The following is a 14,759-nucleotide window of genomic DNA, read 5'->3' as shown; positions in this document are numbered from 1 at the left end:
GTTTGGTACTAGAGGAAGGGTATGATAGACTGCGAAGGGCTTACAGAAGTAGAACAATATCGTAATGGCATATTGACATAATGTCAATGGACGTAGAGATAGAATAATCACTGTCGACAGCATCATAACAACTTGCCACATCAAGGAAGCGTGCTTATGTCCACAATGACCTTTTTGCTGGCATCTTGCTCTCTCTGCGTGCCGAATTGTTCGAAATGGGATATCAGGTCTCCGGTGTCAATGCCTCGAAGAGCTGTTTCGACAACCTGGAGGTTGAGGCGAACTTGAAACCCTTTGTTATCATCGGACTGTTCCACGGTCGATCTAAACCTGGCGCCAGCATGATCAGTACACTATCAAACAGCTGTTTAGTCCATCAATCAACTTACTGAACCTTGTCTCCAAATTGATGAGCATCCTGGACCGTTGGTGCCAGTTTCGCAAGTGTAGCAGCTACAGCTCCAATGTAGCCCGCCCAAAACACAGTGTCAGGGTTGACAGTGTCGGCCAATGCCCGCAAATTCTTCAACAGCTGTTCATCCGCCGGAGTGACGCTACCGCCCCATCTTGCACAAAGTGTCAGAGCCATTACAGCCCGGGCCGCGTGCGATAGACCAGGATAATCCGGGTGCTCCGTGATGGCGCTGTGCAATGCGGCAGAGGCATGGTCAAGGGCATCAACGCCGATGTCAGACCAAATCTTGCTCACGAACAGGCGGCCAAGACCAAGACCAAAGACCGTTTTTGGGCTGCTGTAGTCAGCTGGAAGAGCCGATGACAGCAAATCAACGATACTTTGGAGTGATGCCTCGGCTTGAAGACAATCCAAAGGATCGCTCTCGCGAATCTCCTGGGGCAGCCTGATCATTAGCGCACCCTCTCTGTTTCCTCCGGCACAAAACGTGACCGATCGTATGCGTGGAACGGCCGAGATGAGAGCCTCAACGACCGTGACGATGGCAGGAAATTGGGCTCGGCGACGCTTGGACATTCCGACGATCTTCTTCTTGAAGTTGGTGTTCACTTCGAGCATATGACTGGTCTTGGCAAAGAATTCGCCCGTGACTTTGTAGGAGCCTATTGCTGGTATGGGATACGGGGAGATTGGGTCGTTGTGCATCAGCATGCTGCCGTAGCCTCGGAACCCTCCTCCGCAGAGATAAATATCAATGCCTTGTGTGCCCTTGGCTTCGTCCGCAAGGGCAGGGAAGGTCTCGCAAAGCCTGGCAAAAGCCAGCTTCATACCTTGGTTGAGCTTCGAAACCTCGTTGGTCTTGAAGTCAGCATCGTCGTGTTCAAGGATTTTAATCAAGCGAGCAGCACCAAAAGGCAAACTCTTGCCGACCTGTGCTGCGTGGATGTGATAGTCGGCATCTTGACCGGTGGTGTCCAGATAAGACATCTGGACACTGCCACCGCCAAGGTCAAGGAAGAGACCCTTGGGACGAGAAAAGGCCGATCTGGCTCCCAGTGAGCCGAACAGGGTCTCAACCTGGGGGTGCAGAATCTTGATAGCAAGTCCAGGGACCTCGGCCTCGATGGTCTGTAGCATTACAGCAGCGTTGCCCGCTTTCCGCATGGCCTCTGTAGCAAAGACGGTGACATGGTCGGGGGGTACGCCGTAATCGTTGACAGCAATGGCATGGAACCGGGCCAGTGTCTCGGCCACAAGGGCGATGGTTTTGTCGGGGAAAAGCGGGGGGCTACCAGATGAAGACTCGCTCAGGGCATCGAAGAGGGAGATGGCGGCTCGCTCCTGGTAAAGACACTTGAGCAAGCGAGTCTGTGGCGGGGAGAGGTCGGAAATGGAGAACCGAATGCCATTACTGTGAAAGAAATAAGAAAATTGATCAGGATATGAACGCCACGAGGGAGAAAAGTGCAAATATGGTACTGTAGCCAGCTTACCTGCCCATATCAACCAAGGCATAGAGGTGGTTCGAGTCGGCGGGGTCCCAGCGAGGCCATACCTCGTCGAGATTGTCCAGTGTGACCAAGTTGACTGATTCTGTTGATGCCATCCTTTGGGTAAACTGAGGAGCTGAGATGTCACTCCAGGAGGAACTCGAAATCGAAAGCCAAAGGAAGAAAAGAAAGCAAAGTTCAAAGATCATGTGAAGGAACTGACGCCGATGATGCCCAATGTCGGCCAGCAAGACGACTGGAAGCTCCACACTGCTGTGATTCGGCCAATCATCAAAGCTGCTGGATTGTGTAGTTCACCCAGAGTGGGAAGGACCTGGAGCTACACTGGCTGTTCCTGCCCAGCTCAGCTGGTGTACATGAAGTACCTTGGGTAGAAGCACTGACTGCCGAAAGTGGGAGAACCGGATCAAGAAGATAACTGAACGAGAATATGCTTCAAAGAGGGCCCTTTCAATGATCAAGCTTCAATCGCCAACCGACTGCCAACAGAAAGGCGAGGGACGGACTGTTTACGCCGCGAAAAATGATTGTTGTTGTTTGAACGAACGAGACGGGAACTGAAGTCTGAATCTGAACACTCCAACCGCGGTCATTAACCCCACCTTATGCTTTGACCCCGCAATGAGCTCTTATCCTGGCTGTTAAGAGTCCACGCATCACCACGACGAATCTCCAACTGGTCCTGTTACTGTGCCAAGCTCAATGCCATCGTCATTATGGCTTCAAGTTTGATGTCAACAAGACGGGAGCCTGAGGCATGACAGGCCTTTACAGTTACAAGTACTAGGACGCAAATAAAGTCCGAATTGGCCTCATCCTAAACTTCATCGACAATGTTCTTGATGGTTTTGTGATTTTGTTCAGATATAACTGAGAACCGGGCCCAGGTAAGAGAACTGAACAGGAACAACAGACGGACATCCAGTTTATTCAGTTCGGTGCTACAGAACGCGAAACGGACGTATAGCTCAGGCGACCCCCCCCCCCCTTGTCGGACTCACAAATTCTTTTATATATATAACCCTATCCCGAATAACATATACATTAACATACAGCGTATAGAGTATTCGGAAGTACATTGCATTATTGTATTTTTGTAAGGTATAGGTTATACTAAATATATCCTATTTAATAGCGAAATAACTAAATCGGCATATTGCAACCTTTAATATATCTATAGTATATAGTATAAATAGAAGGAGTTATTAAGTCCTTACATACTATTTTATAATATTTCTTATAATTAAAATTTATTTCTAGCAAGTTTATTGATATAATATAATAGTTATATACTATCTGCCTATATTTCTATTTATATTTTTAAATATACTATTATATTTATATAAATTACTCTACTTATATTAACTATCCGAATAGCGTTTTTATACTACTATAGAATACTTCGAATGTAATTCTTAGATATTTAAAAATATAGGTCTAAATTAATATATATAGTAGTATAGCCTTTTAGGGTGTGTATTTTTTATATACGAAACTAAATATAAAGTGTGTATAAAGTATATATAAAACTATTATAAAATGTTTACAAAGTATTTATAAAGTATTTACGAAGTATTTATATAATTTTACTTAGTAATTAAATACGCCGGCCCTAATATAAGTTTAAATATATAAATAAATTATATTCTTTTCTTTCCTTTTATTACTATTTCCTTCCTTATATTTATTTTATTCTTCTTAACTTTTATTTGCTATAGGTAATATAGGGGGCAATACGTCTTCTTTTTTCCTATATTCTTCTTGTAGCTAATTATTTACTAATATTAGTATTATTTAAATATATTAGAGGGTATCCCTCTAGAACTGTTTATTAAGGATTGGAATACTTTAATCAGTATAGAGAGTTTAAGCTTCAATGCTATAAACTTTAAAGAAGTATAAATTATTAATATAGTTATAGTATTAAATTTATAATATAAAGAAGAAGGTTTATAACTACTTAGCGAATTAGTCCTTAATATTACTTTTAATGTAGATTTAAATATACCTTCGGACAATAATATTGAGACAATTCTATTCTAAAATATCCGGTAAATTACCTATACCTTTTTTAACCCTAGTAAAGGGAATTAGGCCTTTTAATTTCAAATTAAATATTCTACGTACTATTACAATTTCCCGAACTTTTTTAAAGATAATATTAAGGGGTTGGGCATTGTATATATATATATAACTAAGTGTAGAACTCCTATTAAGGTAAGGAATTAATAGGATTAGGTAGGTTTTTATATAGTATTTAGCTTATTTTATATTAGTTTTATTAATAGGTTAATAATAGGTTTAATAATATTAGGCTTCCGCTTATAGCAAAAGCGAATATAGGTCCGTTTGCTACTTTTTTTTAGTTAAGCGGAATTTAGTTGTATTAAGAAAGGATATACTGGCATAAAGATTTACTTTCGTCTTTATCCTCGTATTTAAAAAGTAATTAATAATAGAAAGAATATAAATAATATTTTATAATTATAATATAATGTACGAGAAGAGTTTGTAGATAGGCAATATTTATACAATTAGGACGGAAAGTAGGCTATAATATTATAGTTTATTAAATTCCTTCCCGATTATAAGAACCCGAGTATAACGAAGGTAAAGTACGGAACTCCTAAAGAAAATTATTATTTAATTACTTTTAAGAACTCTATAAGTTTAGCTTCACTTTAGACTAGTTAGAATATATATTAATAATTATTATTATTTAAATAACATACTATATTATATATAGTATTAAATATTAATACTAAAGAGTAAAATTTAAACTATAGTAAGGAAAGTATTTCTTTATATTCTATAAGGACGCTACGAAGTAACGTTACTAGGATTTAGTTATAGAAGCCTTATAGAATTATAATAGAAGAAGGTGGGTAATTATAATTAGTTTTGGGTATAAGAAGAATAAAAACGATTTTTATATAGAGATTATACAGAATAAATCGAAGAGAAAATACTATAGTATATTTCCCTTCCCTCCGTCCTTACTATAATTTATTTAAGCCTAGTTTAGGTTTTAATTAGTATTATATAATATCTAATTAATATATTACCTAGTATAGAGGTATAATATATTTTCAATTCTATATAGGTTATAAATAGTTAGTATCCTTATTAAATTCGCTTTAAGATTCTTACGTTAGTAGATTAAAGAAATATTCTATATTATATTCTATATATCTACAGAAAATATAATTATAATCTGCCTATACCTAATAAAATTCTTAGTATTCTTTAGAAAGGTATTTTTAAAAGGATTATAATAATTTATAATTTAACCCTAACCCTGGGTAGGTTTCCCTATCGATAATATTAATTATTTATTTAATTAACATATTTAATAAAATTATATTTATACCTAGCTATATTCGAATTTTATTAACGCTAGGGGGCTATATCCCTTATTGAATTTACTAATAAATTTGATAATAATGATTAAATTAGGGCTATAATTTGTAGGTCCAAATTTATTTAATACCCTTCTAATATTAACGAAGTAATATTTGTAGTATAATATATAAGAGAATAAAACTGAATAAATAAAGTATATAACTCTTTATAAAGCGGTTTATAAGCCTTTAAGAACCCTTCGTGTTACGAACTTAAGCGATACAAGGGTCGCTTAGGCCCTCGGGACCCGACAGCCCCACCTAGGCCGACTAATATAACCCTCAATAGTTAGGAAAGGCGTATAAGTAAGTATAGGCTTATTATATACAGGCTCACCATATATAGGTGCTCACGGGTGAGTAAGAGCTTACAATAAGTAGGTATTTACTAGTAAGTAGGAATTTATAGTAAGTAAGCGCTTATTGGTGAATAAATACTTACAGTGAGTAAGGATATTATTGTAAATAAATACTTAGAATTAAGGAATTAAGTATAAATTTTGGAAGTATAAAGGGATAATTAAAAAATTCAAATTATTAAATAGTTCGATAATAATTAATAGATTATTATTATTAAGACTAGTATTATAATTATACTTATTATAAACCTTTTGGCTTTATTAAATAGTATTAATAGTCTTTACCTTCAATTATTTTATTTAGGTAAATTAAATTGCCTATTCGTTATACGTTAATTACTCCCTTTGGCCTATTTCAAATAGTACTAAAAGTATCTTTACCTTATTATATCTTCCTATATTAAACTAATTAATACTATTATAAAAGGTACCGATAATAATATTAATTCTATTACTCGCCTTATTTAAGAGCTATACAACCGAATCTAATAATTTAAAATACAATTCGGAATTAATAGAAGAACCGATAGTAAAAACCCTAAGGAACCTTTAATTAGTACTAATTTAATAGATCCTCCGGCGGCCCTCCTGGTAGAGCCTCCGATTAAAAAGCCGACCCTACCCTAAAAGAACATTAAAATCGAAATTCCGGATAAATATAAAGGATAATAAAACCGGCTATAAGGATTCCTATTATAAATACGTACTTACTTTAATTATTACCCCGAGAGTTTTCCTACGGAGACTAATAAAATCGTTTTTACTAGAACCCGTTTCTAAAATAGAGTATTTACTTAATACAAACCTATCCTTTAGGATTAATATACTTAAAGAGATAAGGCTAAAGATAGTATTAAGCAGTTTATAACGAATCTATATTATTTTACGAATATTTTAATTAATATATTTAAAAAACCCGACTAGGATCTACGAACCTAAAAGAAATTCCTTTATTTTCGTTAAATTATATTTATATTAATTTATACTACTATTTTCAAATAGTATACTATTAAGAGCAAATTTAACAAAGAAAACCTTATATAAATATTCTATTAAAAATTAAAAAACTCTATTAAGGATAAATTATATAAGGAAGATTAATTTACCTATTTCGATGAATATATAGTATATGCTATTCGTATTAATAATTAATTATAGTAATATAGTTAAGAATAATATAACCTACCCTTAAAGTATTAAATAGCTATGCAATAGAATAATTTTAAATTAAAGTACAATTAGGGTAAGAATAATATATAGGACGATAAAAGAGACCTAATAAATATTAATACTATATAGCTTAATAAAGGACAGTAAAATATATTATAAATTAAATACTTCAATTATAATAAAAAGGGATATATAAAGAAGGATTATTGTACCCCTAAATAATTAAAATAGAAAAAGGCGGAAATAACCGCCGTAGAAGGAACCCGGGTAATTAAAATCGTTAATACTAAATATAGATAGAATAATTTTAAAGACGCTTTAAAAAGAAGTTACAATTATAATCCGGAGATTTATTAAGAGGAGGATAACGAATACGATTAAACGAATTTCGAAGTAAAGAATATCGAACTATTAATAGAGGACGCTATTAATTAATTTCCTACTACGGACCGTAGCCTCTCTACTATTATATATATAATAAATATTAATCGTCCTTTTACTCCCCCGGTATTACCCGATATTAAAAAGAGTCCTATATTAAAATTTATTAACCTACTTTAATACGGCTACCCCAATAGCGCCGATTAAAAACGATAGAAGGAACTATTAAATTAGTACTTTAATAGGAATTAAAACTACTAAATATAAGATAAATTTTAAGAGAAAAGAGTAATTATTATTAAAAGGAAGCTATAGGCTACCTAAAGAAAAGTCCCCAACCCGCTTAAACCCTACAAATTAATTGAAAAAAATACTGTTTAAATATACCCCTACTACTTCGCCTATTATAAAATACTATAATTCCAATATATTACGGATAATTACTTTAAATATTTTAAGAAGAAATAAGATTATTACTTTTAACCTATTAGGAAAATTAATACGTATAGCTAGTTCCGACCTGTTAAATGTACGTTTAGCTATAGAAATTCGGAATTTACTTCTGTTATTGATAAATAATTTATATTTAAATTTCAATTGTTCGAATAAATAAATAATTAATTAGCGCCTATAAGACTAGTAGTTTAATTATATAATATCTATACTTATATACAATAGGGAAATATTAATTATTAATAGCGATATTACCCGACGCCTAATTATCTTATTTATATAAAATAGAAGGTGGAAAATATTGAGGTAGAAATTAAAATTTATATTTAAAAGGCTAAGACGGCCAAATATACTAAAGAAGAAAAAGCTAAATATTTAGTATAATTATAGGAATATAATTTATAGGACGAGTAATAATCCGAGGGAGAGAACGCTCTCTATAATTAACGCTAAAAGTTAGGAAACGGTTTAAAGCCTTTAGGGAGGCCCAACGAAAATTAAATCCCTAAGAAAAATAGATTATTCGGCGAAGTAACCGCCGGAAAAATAGGATCTAAAATCCTATAGTAATAATAGAGGTCGCTATTATAGAGGAGGGAAAAGAGGACCGACGATTAAAAGTTGTAATTTACTAAAAGAATTACTAAGTATTTGCGCTAGTAAATTCCGGAATTTAATTAAACCTTATTATATTTAAGTTCGTTAATTAATTAAAAATTCTTTATTAGAAGAAGAAGGTCCCTTTTATAATAAAAGGACCCTTTAAAATATAATTCGTAAAATAGGAAATATATCTACTCCCTATTATAGTAGAAGGAAAGACGGTCGAAGTTAAATTCGATATCGTCGATATAGGGCTATTTAAGGATATAATCCTAGAGTACCTATAGTATAAAATATATAACCCAAATATTAATTAGAAGGATAGTAGCTACTTATATCTAAGGACGTACTTAATTACTAATAGAAAACTAGGAGTATAAAAGGAAGCAAACTAGGAAGGTATTATTCCTAAGGCCCTACTGCGTAAGGTATAAGAAATTATAATTTATATTATTAATAAATAGAGCGGTAAAGTTATAGAAAAAGGGTTAGTAACGTTAGTAGAAGTATTGGTAATTAACGTTCAATATAAATTCGATTATTACTAGAATTAATAAGCGGAGAAACCGAAGACAGTAATCCTAATAGAATATTAAGGATACCCGGCTTTCGTTAATAAATATTTTGAAGGATTACTACTATACGGACTATAGGACTATAAGATTAAACTTAAGGAAGGAATTAAATTTAAATTCTTTAAGATATATTATATTAACGAAAAATAAAACGCGGAATTAAAGAAGTATTTAAACAAAAATTTAGAACGAAGATATATTTAGGAATTTATATTATTAATAGGGTACCCTATCCTCTTTATACTGAAGAAGGATAAAAAGTTATGCCTTTATATTAATTATAGGCAATTAAATTAAGAGACTATAAAAAATAATTATCCCCTACCCCTAATTTTATATATCCAAAGTTAATTAGGAGGAGTATAATACTTTACGCGCTTTAATTTACTTATTATTTATACCTATATCCGAATTAAAGAAGGTAATAAATAGAAAATAGTATTTCGTATACCCTACGGATATTATAAGTACTTTATTATACCCTTCGGGTTAATTAATATACCTATAATATTCCAATTTATTATCGATTATACAATTTGCCCGTACTTCGATAAATTCGCTATTTACTATTTAAATAATATTCTTATTTATTCTAAAACTTTAGTAGAATATAAGGAATATATAAAAAAAGTACTAGATGTACTATATGAATATAAACTTTCAATTAATATAGAGAAAAGCGAATTCTATATAAAAGAAACCGTATTTCTTAGGTATCTAATTTTAGAGAATAAGGTTAGGATAGAATTAAGTAAGGTAGAAGCTATACGGAATTAGTTAATCCCTAGGAATATAATAAATATTTATAGGTTCCTAAGATTTACTAATTTTTACTGTATATTTATATATAATTATAGGAAAATTATTAGATTATTATACGAATTTACGAAGAAAGAGGTTGCTTTTATATAGGGAAAGGAAGAAGAAGTAGCCTTTAAAACTATTTGCAACGTAATTATTATAAACTTTATACTAAAGCTTCCTAATTTAAATAAACCTTTCGAAGTAGAAATTAATATATTAGACTATACTATTAAAAGATAATTAGAATAATATAACGATTAAGGAAAATTTTACCCTATAACCTTCTTTTCTAAGAAGTTAGAAGGGCCCTATTGTAATTACCCTATTTATAATAAGGAATTCTTAATTATTATTGAAGTATTTTAAGAATGGAAGCTATATTTTAGTAAAACTATATATAAAGTATAAATCTATATAGACTATAATAATTTCCAATACTTTATAACTATTAAGGTACTTAATAGCCGTTAGATATATTGGGCTAAATTCTTATCGGAATTCAATTTTAAAATTAATTACAAGAAGGGATTGGAAAACGCCCGTACCAACGCTTTGAACCGTCGAACGGACTATATAAAAAATATTATAAAAGCCTTTATACTTTTATTTTAGGAATAATTAAATAAATTATTTATATACCTTTTATAAAAATAGGTAAAATATTGTACTATCTATAGGGTTAAATTGTAAGACCCTAAATTTTATACTATTATTGTTATACTAGAAGAATAATAGAGATAGGAAGATAATTAAAAAGACGGAGTCGTCTTCTAGAATAATAAACTATAGTACTATAATAAGGCCTATGTATAGCTAAAGTAACGTAAAGATTTTATTATAGGAATATATACGTCCAAAATAGGAGGATATATAGGTATTATAAAAATTATAGTACGGATATAATAATATTACGATTTTCTAAGAATAAAAAACGAAGTAGCTCGAATATTGTAGGCCTATAAGCGCTATAGTAAAACTAGGGTTATAAAATATAAGCTATATAGATTCTTCGAACCCTTAAAAATCGTAAAACGGCTATAGAGTTTAATAACTATAAATTTCATTACTAAATTACTACCGTCTATAAATACTATAATAGGAATTACCTATAATAGTATTTTAATAATAGTAAATAGGCTAATTAAATAAAGTTATTTTTTACCCTATAAAGAGATATAATTAGTAGAGTAATTTATAAATATAATTTATTGTAATGTTACTTCGGTATACGGTTGGCCGAAGGAATAAATTATGGATAAAAATATTAAATTCGTATCCAAATTCTAATAAACGTTAATAATTAAATTCGGTACTAAGAGTAAAATATTAATAGCCTATTACCCGTAGACGGACAGATAAATAGAAAGGATTAATTAGATTATAGAATAATATTTGAGGAATTATGTTAATTTTAAATAGAGTAATTAAGTAGAATTGCTATTTATAGTACAATTGGTATATAATACCTCCCCTATAGAAATTACTAAAGTTTTACCTTTCTTTACTAATTATAAATATAAATTGGAATTTGTAGAAGGATTAAATACGAACGTCCCCCGGGCTTTAGTTAAGGCCGGAAAATTATATATATTATATAAGAAATTTAAGGAGGAATTAGAATTCGTTTAATAAAAAATGAGCTGGTATTTTAACTTAAAAAAGTTCGAGGGACTTTGCTTTAAGGAGGGGGATAAAGTCCTTTTATTAATTAGAAACTTTAGGATAAAAAGGCTAAATAAGAAGTTTAACGACCGACGGGTAGGACTATTTAAAATTAAGAAGAAAATCTCCAATATAATATATTAATTAAATATTCCTAATACTATAAAACTAAGGTTACATTTATTCTATATTGTACTATTAAAACCGGCACCTAAAAACGCGTGGGTTAATATACAAACTAATATTGAAGATAAGGAAGAAAAATAAAATATAGAATAAATTTTAGATTTAATTTTAGAAAATAGGGAATTAGAATACCTTATTAAATAAAAAGGATTTAGACCCGAAAATAATATGTAAGAACCCGTTAGGTATTTAAATTACCCTAAAAAGCTAGAGGAATTCTATTGGAGGAATCCGGATCGACTGGAATAAAAGGACTATTTAATTAAGAAGAGGGGAAGGCCGATATATTTAACGAAATTTAATTTATAATTATAAAAATAGAAGAAATAAATATCCCTGCTGAAGGCTCTTTAAATAAAAGTTTAAATTCCTTCCCGGTAGCTCTATCCTCTTCCTCCTATACTTCTAATTCGGTTGTAGCGACCCGGGATATATTACTAACTTTAATTACTAATTCTTTCTATTAGCGCTTTACTTCCGCTAAAACGAAAAATATTATCCTATATTATTTTTAATAATACTTCCTACTCCTATTTCAATTTTTTATTTTCTACGATTATTCGCGCTACTATAATATTAATAAAGGAACTAATTAGGTAATAATAGGTAATTTATATTCTAAATTATAATTAACTTTTTTGTAAGGGTGGGCGCTACGGACGTATTCGCTATATTTCGGGTATTTAGGAAGTTTCTTATAAATAAGTTTATAATCGGAATAACGTTAGTAAAGTATAATTATAAAACTAAAAAATTCAATATAAACCAACAAGTTTCGACGCCGCCCGGATAATATAAATAAATTTTTAGAAATACGGTTAGATATAATAGCGGATATATAAGGGAAGAATTTACTATAGATAGAATAATAGAAGGAGTAGTACTAAAAATAAGAAAAGGGGTAGAAATATTAGAGGATTAATAAACCGTTAAGGACGTTAATTAAAGAGGAAGGGTATTATATTACGAACTTAAATAATATAAGGGTCGCTTAGGCCCTCGGGACCCAATAGCCCTACCCAAACCGACTAATATAACCCTTAATAGTTAAGAAAGGCGTATAAATAAATATAAATTTACTATATATAGGCTTACTATATATAAGTGTTTACGGGTGAGTAAGAGTTTATAGTAAGTAAATATTTACTAGTAAATAAGAGTTTACAGTAAGTAAGCATTTACTAGTGAATAAGTATTTATAGTAAGTAAGGATATTATTATGAATAGATACTTAGAACTAAGGAGTTAAGTATGAACTTAGGAAGTATAAAGGGACGACTGGAGAATTCAGATTATTAGATAGTTCGATAGTAGTCAATAGATTATTATTACTGAGACTAATATTACAATTATACTTATTATAAACCTTTTAGCTTTACTGAATAGTACTAATAGTCTTTACCTTCAGCTATCTTACTTAGGCAGATCAGACTGCCTGTTCGTCACACTTCGGGAACCCTTTGGAAACTTTTTACCTACCCTTCTTAAACCTTTTACTAATAGCGTTCTAATATATTTAATATTTTTATTAGAAGGGAAAGTAATTTTTATATATTTGTTTCTTTCTAGAATAATTCGATAAACTAATATAAACAGAGTACTTTAAAGTAAATATATCTTTTAAAAGGATTTACTAACCCTTTTTCAAATTATATTTGTATTCAAAAATTATATTTCTAAATTAAGTATAACTATTCTCCTACTTAAATATTATTTAAACTATAATTAATACCCCATAATTTATATTTTTGTACGAGCTTATATTAACCGTCATTACTTTATTTTCTATTTTAAAATCTTTCGAGAACTTTTTTATATTCTAAAAAAGAAGTATTATATTTTATAAAAATAGTTTTATATATACCCTAAATATTATAGTTCCAATAACTTTTATTAGAAAGTTATTATATTGGATATAGATTAGTAATAGCTTGGTAGTATATTAATAAGTACTCTATTTAGTAGTATATTTATTAATATATAGTTAACCTTCGGTATTTATTTATATAATACTAACTTTAACTATAGTCCTTAGAAGTATTATTTATAGTAAATACTAATAGAGTATAAAGTATATTTTAAATACGCCTTCCGAAGTTATAGTATTATAGAGTCTTTTGTCACGAGCGACGTGGTTACGAGAGGCAAGCTAACACGTTGATACCAGGTCTATTGTAGAATCACAAGATGAAGAAGAAAAGAGGGAAACGTGCAAAGGTGCACGCGGGGTCTGGGGTTTTGACCCAGAGCCTGTGCGCCGGCCTAGAGCCTGTGCGCCGGCCCGGCAATGGGTCGGTCACATGTCTGGCTACACGGCTGCACCCTATGCCAAGGCCTGTCCGCCAGTGCCGTGACATCTTTTATAGTATAGCAATTAATAGAGTCTATATTCTATATAAAAGATTATAAATAATAGTTAGATATTTATATTATAATTCTTAGTAAATTACTATAGTTTTACTAACCCCTTCTTTATTTATTAATAAAATTTAAACTAATAAAAATTCTACTATTAAGAAGATTATATATTGGAAGGTAGTAAGTTCTAAGATAGGTTTAATAATTTAACCGAATATAAATTAGAGTGAGCTTGGGCTTCTACTTTTAATAAAAATATTTTAAGTATATTGAGGAAAGTTTGTTAAGGGATTTTAGAGTATATTCAAATTACAAAAGTAAATTACCGTATTTTTTATACGTATAGTAAAAATTTGAGCCTCATTGAAGCCTTTGTAGCGTATATTATTATAGTATTCTTTTTTTTTTATAAAATATATATTAATCTCTTTTATAATAAACGTATTTTCGATATGAAATTAATTTTCAATATTATTTTAATTTCTAAAGTATTTCTTATATATAGAGTAAGTAGAAATACTATTATAGTTAGTAGAAGGACGACCCGACTTTTATTATTAACCCTTCTATAAGTAAATTTATTTAGGCCTTAGTAAAAGGTAAATAAAGGCTATATAATATTAAAATTATACTAGTATAATTTATAGTTTATTAGAGAATAAGAAGGGAAAGGGGAAGGATGGAGATATTAATATAATTATTATTAAATTTAGTAAAATGGTAGATATGGTTTATTATAGTAAAGATCTAGGTAATCTGATCCTTATAATTAATTATATAATTATTAGTACTGAATTGGATTTTAACTTGGACTTTCTATTTATTAGAGTATTAATTCCCTCCGTTAATATTATTAGGAAGGAGAATATTATAATAATAAT

General features: G+C 30.7%; 1 protein-coding gene across 1 annotated transcript; it reads right to left on the bottom strand.

The window, feature by feature from the left end:
* Positions 1-140: 140 nt before the first annotated feature.
* On the bottom strand, positions 141-2,021 carry NEUTE1DRAFT_52989 (uncharacterized protein; the record flags this gene model as incomplete). The annotated part of the gene is made up of 3 exons (XM_009858314.1): positions 141-330; positions 390-1,826; positions 1,909-2,021. The coding sequence occupies 3 exons, from the start codon at positions 2,019-2,021 to the stop codon at positions 141-143; spliced, it is 1,740 nt and encodes a 579-aa protein (XP_009856616.1).
* Between the last annotated feature and the right edge of the window lie 12,738 nt (positions 2,022-14,759).

Source organism: Neurospora tetrasperma (genome assembly GCF_000213175.1).
Source record: "Neurospora tetrasperma FGSC 2508 unplaced genomic scaffold NEUTE1scaffold_81, whole genome shotgun sequence".
Classification (NCBI taxonomy): Eukaryota; Fungi; Ascomycota; class Sordariomycetes; order Sordariales; family Sordariaceae; genus Neurospora; species Neurospora tetrasperma.
The sequence above is the reverse complement of the archived record's forward strand: the minus strand, read 5'-3'. Positions and strand labels throughout refer to the sequence as shown.